This window comes from Vanellus vanellus (assembly GCF_965231255.1).
Source record: "Vanellus vanellus genome assembly, chromosome: 1".
NCBI lineage: Eukaryota > Metazoa > Chordata > Aves > Charadriiformes > Charadriidae > Vanellus > Vanellus vanellus.
In genome coordinates this window covers 117,211,658-117,231,526 of record NC_138905.1, presented here as the reverse complement: position 1 = coordinate 117,231,526, position 19,869 = coordinate 117,211,658, and the positions used below count along the sequence as shown (strand labels likewise).

The 19,869-nt window shown below is 38.5% G+C and overlaps 1 protein-coding gene across 1 annotated transcript in view; it reads right to left on the bottom strand.

Annotated features, from left to right (window-relative positions):
• The window catches only part of BACH1 (BTB domain and CNC homolog 1), a 29,052-nt gene extending 10,208 nt beyond the window's left edge, over positions 1-18,844 (bottom strand). The window contains exons 1-3 of the mRNA XM_082490154.1: positions 18,698-18,844; positions 5,458-5,752; positions 288-1,673 (exon numbers count right to left, since the gene is read on the bottom strand). Coding sequence (XP_082346280.1) covers positions 288-1,673; positions 5,458-5,697 — 1,626 coding nt within the window. The 5' untranslated portion in view covers positions 5,698-5,752; positions 18,698-18,844. The remainder of the gene's footprint in view (positions 1-287; positions 1,674-5,457; positions 5,753-18,697) is intronic.
• Positions 18,845-19,869: the final 1,025 nt, after the last annotated feature.

The window sequence follows — 19,869 nt, the reverse complement described above, 5'->3', positions numbered from 1 at the left end:
TGGGGCACACACCTTTTCTGATAAAAGTTGTTTCAGAAAAATATCTGAAGAGATCTAATACCCAAGAATCTACCACTTCAATATCCTACCAAAAAATACTTGATAAATCTCCCTGAATTACCAAATAAATATCTTCCAAACAAATTTTTGAATGGTTAAAGTTTCATTTCCCAGGTTTTTAAAACCAGCAACCACAAAAAAAAAAGACAAACAAGAGACTCAGAATTAGGTTTTTGAATAGGGCCTGAAGAGACAGGGAAGCAAAGGATACACCAGCATGTTCTTACCTCACATTCTTGTTCTCTTGCTGAACAGGATTCACTGTCTCCCTCAGTGTCAGTTTCCGAATCCTCTCCCAAACTTATCACATAATTATAGGGACACTGTTCTTGTTGCTGTCCCTGAACATAATCTCCACTGCTTATTTCAGAGCTGTTGGAGCACCCCTCAGTACTAAGGTTGCTTATAAAGGGGCAGTTGACAGAATTCAATGTTGTAAAAGTCCGTTGAGCGCAAGGTTCAGGGCTTTCACTGATCCTGATACCCAGCCATGGACACTCTGATTTTTTCCCCGAATATACTGGCTCCAAGCGCTCTTTCGGAACTGCAGGTGGTAAATGTATTTGACAGGCTTCTGTGCTGTAAATATCACTCCAGAACCCTTTTGCTAGATGTTCTGCTACCTCTCTCTCCACACTGCTTCGATCACCAGCTGATATAACGCTAGTGGCTTCTCTCGTGCACAAATCAACCTTTGAAGGTGTGTCATCCTGACTTTCAATTTTGTCATTCCCAACTCCAGTACCTGATACAGTTTTTTCAGCTAAGACTGTGTTATTTTGCATACTACTGAAGTTCAAGTTACCATATTGCTCACAAGTATGTAAAAAAGACACAGAATTGAGTCCATGAGGTGCAGCAGAGTTTTGGGGGAAAGCAGCAAGGTCCATTTTCTCCACAGGACACGACACATTCTGAGTCACAGAATCTCTCTTTGACTCTTCCTTTTTCTCAATGCCTTCCTCCCCTTCTTCCATTTTTACCTGAGTCTCTTCACATTTTGAGACCAGCTGCATAGGTACACTCTCCTGAGCTTTTTGTATACTATCATTATCAGATATTTCCTTCTCAAGAAAAGTTGCGATTGGTGGCACCTGAATGTCTTTTATACTGGAAATGGACTCTGAAGCATGAACTTTGTCATTTCCAAAAGCTTTCTGGAATTTCCTGTATTTTGGGCATTGGGAAGATAAGCTGGAAACACTACCCCTTTCTAAATGTACAGGCTCACATGTTTGATTGGCATTATCCTGGAGAGCGGGTGTTGATTTAGCATTTTCTTCATCTTTACAGAGCTTTGGGTCAGGAGTTTGAATATATTCCTTTTCTAAAAGTTCTTCTGCTTCATCATCTATTTCTAAGTCTCCATCATCCACGTTGCTAGGGTTTGTTTTCTGACAACGGCGTGTACAACATTTCTTCCTAGGACATTCCTGCTGATCCAATTTAAAGTCCAAAAATTTGAATTTGAGAAACTGAAAGCAAGACTCTTCAATGTTGTGTACACCCAAAAATTCAGCACATTTGCAAACTTCAGACACATTGTCTTTATTTAAAATAAGCTTAGCTGTGTATGCAAACTGAAGCAAAGGACTAAATCCTTTAAGTGTTACCTATTAAGAAAAAAAAAAAAGAGAGAGAAAAAAATATTAGTATGACCCAAATTGGTTTAAACAGAGAAACACATAAACCAATTTTACCTGTGAGCAAACCATACCAACAGGACAGAATACAAGACAAAAGTAGTAGATTGCTCCACAGAGGGAACCTGGCCACACTCATTCTGAAACAAATCTCCTGACACAATTTTATCCTATACTTTGTGGCAATTATCTTCTTTACTGTGATCAATATCTTATTAAAATGTTCTGACAATACAGTACTAACAAGTGAAAAATACTGCTGTACACTGAAAACCAGTAACTGGATCCCAACTTTACAAAGGTATCTTTCGAACCAAAGTTGTACATTAATTGCTCTAGAATAAGATCAAAATGCTGCTGGTATTTAATTGTTGCTTTAAAAAGCACTTACTGTTACTTGCTCAGTCTTATGCATCATTGACAAAGTTTGAAAAAAAAAAATAAATGGAATTTGATCACACATGATTATTTATTACTATAGCCACCAGTAGGTGGCCTTTCTTCCTTCCTTCCAGATGAAAATAATTGTACCCCAAAACTACACCAAAACCAATTATTCTCAGTTTAACGCCTCTCTGGAGTAGGTAGTTTTAATTGAATATTTCAATCATTGTCATCTCAGTTTTTACCGCAGAACAGTTGCCTAACAGGGAATCCAGAGATAAACAAAAACTTTACCGTTACAAACTGAACAAGATCATCTTCCACACATGAAAAAATTACTAAGGAATCAGGCAGAAAGCTGTAAACAGATCACCATATTACAAATTACATGACACTTCCTGTAGCCTTTCTCTGCAAGTGAAGGATAAAACAATATGTCCATTACTACTGCCCAAACTCAAACCCACATTATTCTCCCCTCCTTTATTGAAATGAACAGGACTTTATGCTGAATAAAGTGTGATATTAATGCATTAACTATACTGAATTCTTCTGCCAGCAAGATACTTAACTACACATGCAATTTAATTTAGGAATCAGTTGAGGATTTGTTTTGTTTCTTTAAAAAAAAAAAACACCAACAAAACAATCACTAAAAAGAACACAAACACACAAAAGGAAGTTTAAGAGATCTGCACAGAGACAGTTCAGCAAAACTGTCTGTAAAACTCTTATGACCTAAAGAATTCCTAAAATACAGTTTGAAATATGACCTAGAGGTAAGACTACTGATTACACCACCACATTAATTCATCCTTAATTATGTGGGGAAGGGGAGTACAGAAGACAGTTTATTCATAACCTGGCAAGAAGTCTTCAAACTTAGTATATTCAATAAATCATTAAAGTGGGTTTACAAACAAGTGACATTCATACATGAAACTGAATGAAACAAACACAATGGTATTTCAAAACTGTATGTTCTATGTAAGGTAGAAACACTTATTGCTGAAAAATTGGAAGGATCAAGAGTGGAAAAAACCACTCTGTACTCCTTTCACTTTCTCTTACACATTTCTAGCTGACTATCCTCAAACAAGATGGAACACTAGAAAGACTCTTGGTCTGACTGACCCAGAAAAGCAACTCTTGCAGTAGACATTTATTTAATTTGTATTTGGGCTGAAAGTTTAACTCAGAATAAAATCATCAGTAGCAAAACAACACAAAACCTACACCACGATGTCAGTAGTTAGCCTTCACAATATAATATGTATAGAGTACTTTAATTCCAAAAATATTTTGCTATCTCAGTGGGCTGGTGTCTTTAATTATTCAAAGTATTTGGAGTTTAAAATTAAAGAGGTTAAAAAATAATAAAAAAAATAGTAATAAAAAAATAATCACATGTCAAACCACGTGATCAGCGTTTGCAGCTTCATAAACTGACTCATTTCAAAATATTTAGCAGTTCCCAGAAGAGAAGCTCAAGTTGCTGAGTCTTAAAATGCTTTTACCAAGTGATCAGAACAAATGATTAAAAGATGAAATTCACTGTTAGCATTTTTGATTGTTGCTTCAGTAGACTCAGTTCTTGCATCAGTAATACTAAATTGTATTAAAACTCCTCTTAAGTATACATTGTAGTAAATATCAGAATTATTATGTTTCTCCATTTTCTTTACAAACTCTGGTCTCTCCTAACTCAGGTTTATTTCACGGGGTTATTGGAACATTGTTGCTTTGCACCAGAGGCTATTTTGCCCCTCTCCAACTTTGACATACATTTCCTGTTCTTCCAATATCATATTTTTTTTTCCATCATCCCAAAGCAAAATTCTTTCAACATCAGAAGTTTTGCACACCACCGATTTCCCTCTTTTACACCAAATCATGACTTTGTGTCCCCCAGCACCTAACTTCCCTTCTACATCAGCTCCCATCATTACTTTTCTTTTAATCTGAGACACGTTCAGGCTATCAGCATATTAAGCCACTAACAAAAACAACAACAAAAAAAGAAGAAATGAACACAGACACAGTAAAAAGGTTGAGTAAAAGTGACATAGTGGTATTATGCCGTAATGTAGTTTTGTTACAAGTTCATTGATCAATAGAGAATAGCAAAGACCACTGAAGATCTTTAAAGAGACCACCTGATCCCTTTTAGTTTTCTATTTTCTATAAAATCTGAAAGATTTTGGTAATAGAGAATTTTTGTGCTCTCAGTATGTTACAAAGCCAGTGAGGTAGCTACTTTACTGAAGTATGGGCTTTCTGAATACATCATCTCTGTGTTAACACTCAATTCAGGTCTTGTACGTGAACAAGTCTAAAACATAACCTACAATGTCACTAAAAATTCACTGATGCGCACCTTTCCTCCAACTTTAATGATTCCAGTTGAGTTGTCGACAATTTGCAAGTTATTTCCCACCCTCAAAGCTAATTACCATAAACTACCTCTCAGAAAGCCATTGATTATTTAACAACCAACTCTTCAGACTACTGCTACCATTGGGCACAATCAGAGCACTTTGAGGCTCTTCACTTTTCATCTACAAGCACAGCATTTTGTATAAAAAATCCAGTCACTTGCTTCATCCCTCTTATAACTTAAAGATTCCAGTTGATATTTTGTTAAGTGTCTTACACACTCCGGAAATGTAATAATTATCTTTCCTATGGATGTCAGGTTTGGCTCATTCCCACTGAATGCCTTTAAATTCAAATCTGAATTAAGAATAGGTATTTAAGGGTAAAAAATAAAACAAGTAATTTCAGTATATTTTCTTAGTCTCAAAAGTAATAAAACAAAACACAGAAAAAAAAAAAATCAAGCTGCTAATGATCAGTGCGTAAAAAGAATGGAGATCTGAGCAGAAGAAAATTGTTAACAACAGTAAGCAGCAAGCAAGGAATACAAGCACAGTTGTATTACTCAGACACACGAAACCAAATCTTAATGATATTGATTTAAAAGTATTAACATTTTAAGCTTTAATTTGTTTATTATTCCAAGAGTATTCTCTTTTCATATAGGAGGACTAGTTCTACAACACCTTTTTAACATTTAAGGCCTGTTTTTTGACAAACTTACATGCTTTGAAACAAGTGCTCAATTTTTAAGTTAACAGATACTTAATTGAAAAGATTTCCCCTATGCATTCCCCAAGACTGCATTCACTTATTTTCAGTCTGTGATACACACTCTGTCTAGCCTTTACCTCAACCAAGGGCAGCTTTACAACTTCGAAATTTCTTCCCTTCAGTTCTTAAAGCCCTTACCTTAACTTCTCCGTTCAAACAGAATTGAACAAAACAGATTAGAATCACTGGCAGGTAAAATACAGAAGGGAGTGACGCTCACCTCTTCCGGTAAAGTGATGATAAGATCAGTATCCACCTGGCCCACAATTCTTGAAAGGAAGTAACTGCTGCAAGCTGCAAGCACAGCTTTGTGAGCCCGAAATCGCTGATCTTCCACTAAAATAGTAACATCACAAAGAATATCTTGCTTTCTCTGATCATCAAGGCTGAGAAGTACATTGGTACTGTGTACTGAAGATTCATATGCAAAAACCACACTATTCTTCTCACTTAGAGACATTATGTATCACAGATGGTAGTGTAAGTCTCAGTGGAAAGCATGCTTCTCTTCAAATCTGGAGGAAGAAAAAAAACAAGTTGTACATGTGAAAGTCATATCCAACAGGAACCTACTGATACTAGAACATAATAAGCAAACTGTTAAACATACACTGCCTGTTCTAATTCTTTTTAAGACTATGATTAATACTCAACATTTCATACATGTTAATACATAAACACATGTTTATGAGCATCTAAGTACCCAAACCTTAACATGTACATCTTAAAATATTGCTTTAGTTGTCTCAGACCAAAAAAGGGAACAATTTTTCATGTGACTTCAGTGATAAAGAACAGATTTTTCCACAGCAAGTGATTAAGAGTCATAACTTTACCATAATACCTGAAAATTATTTATATATTTATATATTTATATATTTATATATTTATATTTATATATTCTGACTCCAATACTATGACAATGTAAAAAGAAATAAAACCAGATGCATTAAGCCAAAATTCACCAAAATACTATGTAAGCTACTTCTGTTTACTGATTCACCCAGTACAGACTAAAATATTTCTGTCCTATCTTCTTTCAAAAATAATTTGCCTGCTAAACCAATCAGGCATTGGTAAAATACTCATTTTCTCTCTAGTAGGTTGGTGCTTTGTTTTGTTTTTAAAACAGTTTAGTTCTATTTTCCACCTGCCATAATTCCCTACTGCAGCTTTCCCCCCTCTCCTGCTCATCGCTATTTGATTTGTCACGCTTGTTAGAAGTTTGCTTTCCTCATGGAACACTATGATTCAGACCACCTGGCAGTGGAATCCTTTTTGTAAAAGAACATCAAAGTTCTGAAATAACAGTATTTATTGGATAATAAACAACAGTAAAAGTCATATGACATTTAAAACCTTGAAATAAGCTCTCATATAACTGTTCTGAAGCTATTCCTGAACTCCTAGTATTTGGAAAAAAAAAAAAAAATAGCTAGAGAGAAGTCAGCCCTCTGAGACTGTGCAAAGTTTAACAGCATTTTCGAGTCTGATCTTTACACTGTATTTCTGCTTCTTTGGATTGAGCCTTTTTTCCAGTTAAAAAAAAAAAAAAAAAAAAAAAAAGAGAGCAGCCTAATAAGCAGCGTCCTCCCATCTAAAGCTCAATCAAGAAACCACATAATCAGATTTTAACTGTCCTGCACGGAAGATATGATATTACTAGGAAAACTGTTACCTTAAACCAAGCATTTCGATTACACTGGACTATTCTACCCAAGAGTTATTGTAACCAAACACAGTTGCTGAGACTCACTTCAGCTGACACAGGACTAACCAATCGTTATATTGCTCAACAGAGGTTGTTATGATATGTCAGTTCCGAACAACAATAAAACTGTAGCCCATGCAAATCTTCCATTTTCAAATATGGGAAACTTTCACAACATGGGGAGAGAGGAGGGCATGGCCATTTTTAAACACCATGGGGAAAAAAACAACCACTCTGCAAGCTACGCTCCTGGTTACTCACTACTCAAGTTATTTTCATGGCATACAGTCCTTTTTTGTGACCTTTTGAACAGAAAAAGAGAAGAAAGACCTACATATCCAGTAGCAGTAGTAGCACAGTACCAGTCTGGACGCCGGTAAAGTGCAGAGCACCAGCATCATCTGCCCTTCCCACTCCATGGAACACTGTATGCTCAACTTCAGTCAACTTTACTAACAAAAGGTACAGATCATAACTTGGCAAAAATAAAGAAAGTAAGTCTGGTTTGGGACATTTGCTTAAATATACAAGGTTTTGTTTTGTGCAAATAAAAGTTTGAGGAAAAAAAAAGAAGTTACACAAATCGGAGTTTTTCCCCATTAAGTAATAGCTATACCACACGTTGTTAACCTTAGAGGGCTTATTTTTGGAAGCAAGAAAACAGTTCAAATGTTTTCATGTACCTAATGACAAGACTACAGAGATTCGTTTACTTGGGAAATATTTAATTTCCAATCAGTTTAAACAGGAATTATGAAATGATTCCCTGTGAAACAGTTATTCATGAAGTTCTATTCTTATAATAGCTTATGAAAAGTAAGCAGTGCAATATAAATAATGTATTCCTAATTTGTTTACTCTATATCCTTAACTTACCATATTCCTCAGACATTACAGCACGTGCAGTTTAACAAAGCGTGACTCTCTACTTGTTACCAGAAGGTCTAAAAAAACAACAGAAAACCAACACCCACACACAACACAGAAAAAAAAAACAAAACAAAACAAACAAAAAACCAACCACACACACTACCAAACACACAACCCCAAAAAGGAACAGAGGACAAAATGGAAGACTAAATCCTGGGTGGTGGGGAGCACAGGGAAGTGTTAAAGACATTTTTGGGGTGAACATCTAGGCAAATCTCATGAGGGAGAGTATGTATAGTTACACACAGACTTTTAAAGGTTCTTTTTTCTTGCTTCTTTTGAAGTCCCAAGTTCTCCCATCTCTCAGATAGACAACTCATGTATCATATATACTGCTCTCGGGTTTTCCCTTATAAAATCAGTTCCAACATCCAATTCAGCTCATTACACTTTCCTAGCATGGAAGGCTAAAAGGAACAGTAGTTTGTTTATACAGACATAGGTATGCAGAGGACAGTCAAACTTCCTTTTCACTTGACCTCCACGAGGCACACAACATGCTTGCAAAACAGTGTGCAGCCTACCTGAAGCACTGATAGTGAGCTTCCAATGTTGTTGCTGAAAAAAAAAAAGTTAGGTTTCAACACTGAAACATTACCTTCTGTTTCTCAAGAAGTGAAAATAAATATTTAATTACAGCATAAGTCAATTTAATACTTTACTCTGACAGAATGTTGCACTTCCTAATGTGAAATGTGAAGATTTCATCACCCAAGTTACATCCCCACTATATTTAAATAGGATGCAAGTTGTTTTGAGGTGTCCGAAATATAAAATGCAGCATTTCATTAAGCATTTCAAAAATTTAAAAGAACCTTTAAAAAACCCAACTGAACAAACAAACAAAAAAAACTCCCCACCACACACACCACACTCAAACACTAAATTTCTCTCAGTTTTCTTTGTAAAATCTAATTACTGTCATAGACGATAAAGAGAGAAATCAAAAGGAAAAGAGCCAGAAGACTGAAAATGCTGGTGAAAATAAAAAGCAAACAGGAAAGAGAAAATATAAAAAGCTGTAACACTTTAGAGAAGTACTGACAGAGGTCAAACTTGTGAATGTCTTAATTCTGTTTTCCAGTTGTGTAATAAAGGCATGGTACCACATTTATGATAATATTTGTCATGACAACCAACTAGATTTTCCACAGTGGCGTGTGAGTACAAAATACACTTGTCCATAAGTACATCTTTGTATACATACCACCAACACTTACTGTTGTACCAAAGGTAAAGAATACATCTCTTCTGTAAACTGTTTATTTTTTCTTCTACTTTAACTACTCTCCCAGACCACTCAGAAATTCTCCAAATTCATTTCACTTACAGATAGACAAAGAGGGGAAAAGTTGTGTAGAAAACAATTCAATGGTGCTTTTAATAAAGCTTTATAACTTACAGGCTCATGCTGCAACTGTCCTATAAGGACAGGCCCTTCTAGGCTTTCTTCCACCCAGTGCAGGTGTCCATTTCACACAATTTTCTACAAATATTGCCTATCAGATTCCCCCCCCCCGAAAATTGAAATGCAAGCAGCAACAAGTTGCTAAAAAGAAGGAAAAGAGACACTAAAAACAATAACAACACAAATTATTTCCTTGGAAACCAGACTAAAACTCCTATTCTACCACACTATTCTTATTTTAACATTAACACTTAAGTAAGGAAAACTAAAAGCAGGAACAGATAACTTCTAAAAGTATTTCAAAAGTCAGCAGATGACTGTGTATTTAAATCACTGTTCACTAAGTCAGTGTCAATGAACAACCACATGACAATGCAAAAGATGCTAAGAAACAAAAACATGCAAGAATATTCTACAAGATACAGCAGTTACCATCAAAAATAAGGAGAACCCAAAAAGGTCTTCCAAAATTTAAAATAATTTTTACAATGCAGGTTGAAAGGATTAAAGAAGCAGCAACATGAAAGCCACTAACTGAGGATTTTTAGTTAGTGAGAAGAAAACTAGTGCTGTCAGTACAAAAGCATTCCTCAAATTCCTCTCACCTGAAATTCTGCACACCTAATAATCTCATAGTCTTGAGAGGAGAGGGAAGAAAAAAAAGGAGAGAATGTACATAAACACACATGCTAGTATAAAACCTACATAGAAACACTTGCAGCTGAATGAATCAAGTTCTGCTTTGAAAATACAATCAAGCATGCTACTATGAAGTTTCTGTTCTTTATTGGACAGGGATTTTGACACAAAAAATGTTTTGCCTAAGGGCAAAAATATTTTCTCCTAAATACTGGCTATAAACCCTTATTCTGCCTTATCAAAGTGAAGTTAACTCCATTTTTCCCCTCCCTAATAGCATACAATTCAATAGGAAAATTATGCCTAAGTTCCCTGTAAAATTACCATATCTTCAGTAAATTTAGACATCTCTAAAAATAAATATGTATATATCTAAATTAAAAGTAAAGAACATATAAAATGCTTATTATCTTAATTAAAATTAGCACTTCAACAACATTTAAAAAGGAATATACATATGTTTAAGTACACAGTGCAGAGAGATCAGAGAAAGATGCCTATCGAGATTCATTGTCAAATAGATCTCATCCAAGGCTCATTTTTCTCATGCATTTAAAGTTATTCATTAGCTTATGTTATTAACATGGAGGTAAATGTGAAGTATAGTGAGTGTAATGCACTTTAAAATTAGACTACAGGTTTGCTCATTGCTTACAACTGGTAGCAATTACTGCTCTTTAACTCCTAGTTGACTGCAGAATAAAAGAAGTTCATTAAATGATCCTCTACTTCCTTCCCCCACAATGTCTGCTTTAGAGTCACTTGATGCAGATGTTTAGGTAAACCATAAAGTCTCCCCATGTGATACTTTAAAAAAAAGTATATATTCCAAAGATGACAATCATTATGGCTGAGACCAGGTAAAATTATAAGGAACTGTTGTTGCTAAGTTACAGAAGGAAAATAGTAATAGACAATATTATCTTGGAATAGATAGCATAAGAGTAGCAACATATTAACAGCATAAAACGCATAATAGTGTGATGTATTTCTCGTCCACACACATATAAATCTGGCTCAAGGTAGATTAACTTTCATGCTCAACAGCACCACCGCAGCATTTAAGTCTGTGCTCAACATCCTGTGGTCAACAAGAAAAGTGTTATGTGAGAGGTGAAGGAAGCTGTGAAGTATCAAGTTGTCACTGAAGCTGACAAAAGCACGCACAGAAAACAGCTTACCTCCATGCATTTATGATAGGGAAAAAGAACTGCTTGATGTTTGTGTCTGAAAATTCAGACAATTACAAAGTCCTGGAAAAGTTTGGTACTGCATTTCACAAAAAAGACAGATATGCTTTTGAATAATATATATAAATATAGAAATAAAGTATTCTATAAATAATACATAACATTTTATATTATATACACATATACTAAAATAGTATTAATAAATAAATAAAAAAAAAAAACAGTAAATGCCTTTTACAACAGGTCTTCCTAGCAAACCACTCCCGAAAGTCAGGATTTGACACAGTACCACTTTCTCAAGCATTTAATGCTGAGGAGTAATCTTCCCCATTATGCAAAGGACAGCAAAACACACAGTATGTATACTGACATAGAAAACTCAATATGAGCCTTTTTTTGTGTTGTTGAGCCGAAACTTCACAATTTGCCATAATGATTAAGTCCTTCACGGTTGCAAAAAGCTGGTAACAAACAGAAATCCCATTCAAAGGGGAAAGTTATATGGCTAACCAGATGCAATAGCAATAAGATGCAGATGTTAAGACAACATTCAAAACCTTAGAATAATAAAGCAACTGTACCACCCATCAGCACACTGAATATTAACATCAGCAGCAATTATCCCAAATCACTGCCACTTATCCAGATGCCCACTGGACAACTAACAGAGAATTCCAGCTTTTCTGTAGAGAACTTCTCACACAAAAATGTTCTGTCCAAAATATTTCAATAATCATTGCCAAACATACAGGATCATAAATATCAACTAAACTGACTAAATAGACACACTATTATTCAGTGCAGTCAATTAATAGCAAGAACTTCTTTAGACTTTAAATGAGAATTTAAAGAATATCTTGCATTTTGCATCAATGCCAGAAAATCCCCCCAAATGTCATATAGTTTACAATTAGGCTTTTCAGTAACTTAAAAGAACAGTCAGATAACACCAATTCTGTATGCCTGTAGCTGGTTTACTGTATACTTGCATCATTCTTTCTGAACAAAGAAGACAAAAATAACAGCTTAACAGCTGGAGGTGTCTCTGCCTGCCTATGACAGCTGCCAGGAACTTTACCATAGAATAAACTTAGAACAACAAAAGACAGCTAACACAAAGATTAAATTTAGTGCCCTTTAGTTTATACTCAAACACCACAAAAACTGAAAAGGGTGCGATTTCAACATACGAAGGGGTATGCTTTACCACTAAACAGTGTTTTGAATGTCAGATCAGCTGACACTGGAAAGGTCCGCTGGTGGTGTCAGAAGAGATTCACAACTAGAAAGAATGAATGAGTCACAGAAATGAGCTCCATAAGCTCTGAGACTCTTTAAGGCAAACAGCCAAAGAATACCAAAATGGCCCTTAAAACTGAAATACAAGTTTGAGAGTGCAAATCACTGTCATTTCTGCTTCTATTTACACTATGATACACCTATGATTTGTGTATGCATTTACCCAAGTATTTTTTGAACATTCCAAGTTTGAATGTTTCAATTGTCCTCAAAAATACTAAATTAGAGCGCAGAAATCCATGAAAATCAAGAACGGTCACGCCTTTACTACTTAGAAGGCTTGCACTTTCAGAAAGACATAGCCGATTTGCTAAACTTACAATCTAAACTCTTGACAGTACATCTAAGGACCTGGAAAAGACAACCCGCTAACAGTCACCAAGGTACAATGGGAACCCACAGGCATTTGGACTCAATTGAGTCTAGCATCCAAACCTAATGATTGACTGTGAAAGACTCGCTGTCGAACAAAACACAGGACCATACTTTGTTACCATCACCTGTAATACATTTAATAGCGAGTGAGGCAATAAACCAGCACAAATTGAGCTGTGGTTCTCCTGTCTTAAGCTCTACTAAGACAGCAACGGTGCTAGCAAGAGCCCAGCAAAAATACATGAGCTACAGGAGTTTTATCCTATCAAGTCAGTACTTTCTTTTAAAGACCAACAGCCTCTCACTTATTTTCCATCAGTCAATAAATCCATTTCAGATATTCCTAAGAAGAAGAGCTCATCTCAGGTATCAATTACCTGGCTCTGCTGTCACAATCAACTCAGTCTACACGTATGGGGGGCGGGAGTTGGGTTGTGACCTTCAGCTACCATAAATTTCCTGTAAATCTGCCATTTCACTTCAGTGGCCAGTCCAGCCCCAAAGTTACCCGATTTATTAAAAAAGTAAACAAAACCCTGTTCCTTACTCTTTATTTACTTAGTGAACAACCAATCACTAATCCCATATTGGATATCAATCCTCTGTAATAATCACAATAACGCTCACTTGTACATGGGTAAAGTTCTTGAAATAAGAGAAAGCACAGAGAGAAGCTTCCCTTCAGTATTTGCAGAAACCAGCAGTACAACTTTGCTGTCACTGCTATCTGAGCTGGTTGAACTTGGGAGATCCAGATGCAATTTCACTTGTGATCACCATCACAATAAAACTAGCAAGATTAATTTATCACCAAGCAGACAATAAAGCTCTGCTCAGCTATCACCATGCTTGTAACATATCTGTACTTTCAGAACACTTTCAATTCCTGAACATTTGGAAAAAAGGCATTGTAGATGCCCAAAAAATAGCTTGGAGAAAACAAACTCTGGGTGCTATTTCTGACTTCTACATTCACCTATTGAGTAATTTCCAGCAGGTCACTTATCTCTGTCAGTTCCGTTAGGGTGGACATTTACGTTTACTTTATCCTATAAAAAAAATTGTCATTCACAGATGTAAAGTACAGAGGGACAATTATCAGTTACTAGTGCTAAAACAAGTCAGTTGGGATAAGAGACAGTTCATTCAAAATACACTGCAAGGGCTTCTTTCTGAAGTTTTTTTTAATCTATGTCCTTGCCCCCAGCTACCTCTCCTTTTAAGGAAATAAAGTTATGTTACAGATGAATGCCTGCAGCAGTTAATAGCTGCTGATTCATGTTATGCTGACAAGGAATGAACAAGCATTTTAGTGTTCATGTTTATTGCTTCTCCACCTTTAGTTCAAAAAGACTTTAAAAGAAAAAAAGTGACTTAAAAAAAGCAAAAGTAAGCTTTGCTTCATCAGAACAATGCTTTCTCCTCTACAAAAAAAGTAGGTCTCATCTTCAGATAATTAGCACATTCATAATTAAAATTCTAAATTGTATTCCTTATTAGTCTAAACACCTGGATGATATTGTTCACAGCTTAATTACACAAATGAACTTTTAAAGAATTATTAGGTTGTATTTCTACAACATAATTCTTACCACAGCATTTGGACTCTTGTCAAGTCACAAGCAAGAATTAAAAAGAATCACGGGAAGTTTGGCAAGTTTTAAGTCTGCGCTGAGAGTCTTAATTTGTTTTCCAGGTTTTAAGCCTGACTACTCACTTTTTTAATATTTGCAAGCTCTACAAGAACTCGGGGCTGAGGGTGGGGGTGGAACCTGAGATTCCTAGTAGTCAAGACTCCAGAAGCTGGGATTTTAGAGAAAAAAAGCAAAGGGTTGATACTATGTAATCATAGAAATTTCCCACAGAGCAGAGGTTTGAATAGTTTCCCTCAGAGGATGGTATCAAGCAGTCCATATAATGCCAGAAAAAAATATTACTACTTTGCAGTTTGCCATTATTTTACACAACATTAATGGTTTAATTTTTGGATCAGGGATAAAAATCATGTTGTGGGATTTGGTTAGTTTCACTGCTAAAAAATTGACTGAAGGGATTTTGGAGACTCATTTGCAGCAAAATCCTATCACTTATAATCTCTCAATTCTGCTGGTATTCAAACAGTTACTATGGGAAGATAACACAAATGCACAGACTTCCTAAAGGCATGATTCATTTAAAAAAAAAAAAAAAAAACACCAAACCAAAAAAAAACCCAAACCCAAAACACCTAATAACAAAAAAAACCCCCCACGCAAATATAACACCCCAAAAAATACTAGTAGAAACATTTTTTTTTTAATAAGAACTAGGTTAGATAATAAAATATTCTCTTAGGATAAGGGATAAACTGGCATAGCGTAAAGCGTGCACAACTAACATCTAATGTCAACCCTCACCTTTACTTAAAGGACAAATACCTTTGCATTTGGAATACTACATATTCCACTCCTTGCCACAGTTAAACAAACGACATGAATTATTTTGTTTTAATCACTGTCAGAATCCATTCACATGTATGTCAAAATATTTATCATGAATACTAGATTAACCATCTGTGGTTCTAATGTGTCTTACTCTAACTTAGAAGGACACAAGAAACAACCTGAAAGAGTTGAGAAGCAAATATATTGGCAAGTCAAAGAAAATACTTTTTGGAAATCATATTCAGAATCTCATTTCTGGTATTAGCTTTTTAACTCCGATCTTTTTCCACAATTGTTCTTCACAGTCTGTGAAAGTGAAATAAAACTCTACAAATATTTAGACATAAATCAGAAAGAACTTCAGAAACATTTCTATGGAAACTGAAAAGCACAGGTTCATCAGAACTGGCAATATTTATATAATAAGGAAAAAAAAGATGCAGAAGATCAGACTTCAAATGTTAATTAAAGACCTCCACCAAACCACATAAAGCTGTGTTTCAGTTTTCCCATCAGGAAACTGTAGACTATTTCCTACCTGACATACGATGTTAAAAGCCGTGGCCTTACTAGCTGAGCTGTAAATAAGTATTTTGGGGATGGTACCACATAAAATACTGCTCTTAAAATAAGTGTTAACAGGGATAGCAAATGCTATCTATTTACTTATCAAAGTATTAGTCAGTGGGCCAAGACTGGAATCCAAACAAACATGTACAAACATTATCTTGACAGTTCAAATGAAGTCATTCACAAACAAATTATCTCAACATGATTCTAACGAATAATTGAATATTGTTTAAGAAACAGGCTGTCATTTAAAGGCATTTTGAGTGACTGACGGCCTAGGCTACCTCTTCCACTGTCCAATGTACGTCTAATGATTAAACTCAAATTTATTTGCATTTCACCAATGCTTCTAAAGTCAATTTGTCCTCCATAGCACACTTTCCTTTTTAAAGCTTCAGTAGCTGACCAGTCAGATGAGCCTTACTCTTACCTGGTAACTCACATTTATACAAAATACTAATTTCGTTCATATTACTTAACAAAACCAAAACTTCCCTCCACTCCAAAAAGGGCCTTAACCGAAAAATACAGCTGGAGATGGAGTTACTTTTGTGATATAGCCTACAATTTGTTACAGCAAAGTGAGCCTTTCTATTACTTTTTTTCCTCTCCACACTGCTAACCTCTGAACTGGAAGTGGGGGCAGGGAAAGCTGCAGGTGGGTCCTCATACATTATGCCCACTGTGGTCATACTAGGCTGAATTCCTACAACTTAATGGTTGTTTCAGCAGCTATTTTTTGCTCACTTAAGGTTTTGTTCCTACCCACATTTGCATCAACTAACACGTTACCTATGGTTTAACTAAGGCTTACACATGAACAGCACTTACGCTACAAATACCACAAAGGTTTTTTTCTACCCCTAAAACCTCCCCCATGAAACTTTCAGTGGTCGAATTCTAAGGGACAACTAAAATGCCAGCACTCAAACACAAACATGAATCTTTTTGACTGACCTGCCACTCCTACCCCTCACACCAGCACTCCCAATGCAGGGAGAAAGACATCTCTATGATCAAAAGGAAATCTATGAAGAAACTTACATGAACACCTCTTCTCATCTTATAAAACTGGGAAGTTATTTGGGACTCATACAACTTATGTGCAAAGACGTGTCTATTCTACACCCAAGGAGAGTGCCACCTGATCCAAATGATCAGGTAAGGGGTAAGGTTTTTTTAATACTAGACAATTCTTCTATTAACATAAGTTTATTACTGTTCAAAGTATCCTCAGCATAAAGATTTTAGAACCTATTAACAACAAAGAAATATTTAACACACCAAGATCCTGCACATTTTTGAGTATACAACACTCAAAAATACAGCAGATGGAAGTTAAACCTCCACCTGGTTAGAATCAGGAGTGTGCTAGTGAAGCAAACTTCCCACTAACTGCTTTTGTTCACAAGACAGACCAGGACAACAAGAGTAGGTTCTTTTTTAGACTAATTTAAACTGGGAAACATACTCTAGAAGTACTTCTAAAGAAGTCCAAATACTAAGGGATTCAGTAGAGTTAGATCAAAGGAAGCCCTTCTGAAAAGCATACAATGTAGATATTCTGTTTTCTGCAACAACAGTTTCTCTCTGCAAATCTGCCACTTTTGGGCCTCACTACTTGCTAACATAGACACACACTTACTCACACGTGTAGAGTCATCCAAGAATAACTATGACACTTAAGTCACCTTTAAAGTTAAACTCATAAACCAGAACTTAAGATTTGGAATATCGTAGTTGCTTTAATTTGGACTCGCTGCATTTGACAGGAATATGCTTTTGTTTCCTCTTCAGTGTGGCATAGTATTTGAGATTGAAGAACTGACTCTATTACTAGAGTATTCAGAGTGCTGCGTAACCTTAATTTACAGTGGTTTTGGATTGCAATTATTCCATTACTACAGTTAAATGTTTTTCACACACTGAAAGTGCCTTCCTGAAGTGCTTCAAATTAACCTGTCTGTCAAAAGTTACCACATGATGAAACTGTAGGTATCTTCACTTTACCTTTACTGCTAGAACGTTTGCTTTGTCCTTTTTGAATTCAATAAACATTTAGAGTGCCCAGTTGTATATGAATTTGGCATTACTGTTATATTGCCATACCAAAATGGAGAACGCAAACATAACTTGACAGAAAAGCAGGTGACGATTCTTTTACCATTGCTACATTTCCAGCATGCCCCAAAGCATGCCAAGTATCTCACTGTACAGAACAAGACAGACAGGATTTGGGTCTCGTTGTTTACGGCCTAAAATAAACCTCCCCCCAGCTCCCACGGGGGGGGAAAAAACACGGAACACGCCAGTTGCACCTTTCACCCAGGCAAAGCGGGTTTACCGCCGCACTTCCCGCAGGGTTGAGCTACCCCTTTCGCACACGGCCAGGGACGGCGGCGCGGGAGAGTCACGCCTGTGTCACCGGAGCACATGGACACCCGCGGAAGCGCCGGGGACGAGGCGCCGAGTAACGCCTGACTGACTGCCCAGCCCCGCGGCAGCGCTGGGCACGACCTCGGGGGAAGGGGGGAAATACCTCAAGTACGGCACCGAGGATGGGGCCGGCCCCGGCCTGGCTCTCCCCTCGACTCTCCCCGGACCGCACCGCCCCCGCAGCCCTCGCCCGGGGTCCGAGAGCGCAGGCCCCCGCCGCGGCGGGACAGGCCACAAAGGGGGGGAGGGAGGGGTGGAGAGAGAGGAGGGCAAGGGGGCCGGCTGGCTAACACCGCCCCCACGAATGCGCCTCAGCCTCCTTCCCCCGCCCGAATGGTGCTGCCCTCGTCCTCCCCGTATCGTCCGCGCCCCCCCCCCCCCCCCCCCCCCGCTTCAGCCCAACGGGCACCGGACGGGCGGGGGGCGCGCGCGCGCCCGCTGCCCGCAACGGCCGAACCGGTGAGTAAAGCTCAGCTCACCTCAGCGCCTGCAGCCGCTCCGCCGCGCGAGGCCCCTCACCCGCGAGCGGGCCGGTCGGTCGGTCGGTCGGAGGGCAGCGCTTCTTCCCTCCTCCTCCTCCGGGCTCGGCTGCTCCTGCCACAGAGGCTGCGGCCCGACTGCGGCGCCAGCGGTCAGGTGACTCCCAACAACATTACCCACCCGCCGCTCCCCCCTCCACCCCACCCCGCCCCCCCGCGCACACACCCCGCCCCCTGATTGGACGCGGCGCTCCCCGCCGACGCGCAGCCGCCCACACCGCTGCGCAGCGCGCATGCGCGGCGCCGTCGCCGGCAGCGGCTCCCTAGGGCAGCGCTGGGCCCTGCCGCCCGCCTCCGGCACCGGCGGCGGCCTCCTCGCCCGCGGAGAGCCTCCCCGTCCACCGGCGCAGCTTGAAAAGCCGTGGTGGCCGCGGAGGTGGCTTGGATGCTGGGCGAGCTCTTCGCCGCTTCTCTGAGGGGCCACAGAGCCCCCAAGGGGCAGCCGTTGCCGGGTGGGAAGCGCTGGTCGCGGCGCCGGCCCGGCCCTGCAGTCGTCGCCTCGGGTGTCGTCCGAGAGGGGGACGTGATGGGGCGGTAGGGGCTTCGTATGTTTTGCTGGTGTAAAACTGTTACCTTAGAAATGCGGTGTGAAGCCTGTGCTGGGAAGTGCCGCCAATTAATAGGCTTGACCAGTAACGTGATTAGCGACGCTTCTCCGCCAGGAAATGTCAAACTAGCGTTTTGTAAAAGTATCATCCTGAGGGAGTTTTTGCTGGTATAACTTACAGACTTGCTAAGCTTATGTCATGTGGTCTAAAATGCTTTCCGCAAGCTCAGGCTGCCTTGATGGGAGGGTGATTTGCTGGAAGTGTCCTGCTGACAGACCTTGTCCTCGATCTGGGTCTGGTTTGTCAGCCAGCTATCGAGCTCTGTGCTACGCTACGTAAGAGGAGATAAGATGTCAAGTAAGGCAAAAAAAATACTGCGGAGCAAATTGTGGTGAAGAGATAGCCTTCAGCTAGCAGCAGACACAGCACTGGTAGAACTGAGAATGGTGTGGTGTTGCTGTTGAGCCAGTATCTCTATTGAAAGGCAGAGTGTGATGTCCAGTGCTGTGTGCGTGTAGCTTGCATGCTGTTTCCAGGTCCTGACAAGTATTTCCGTGTGATACC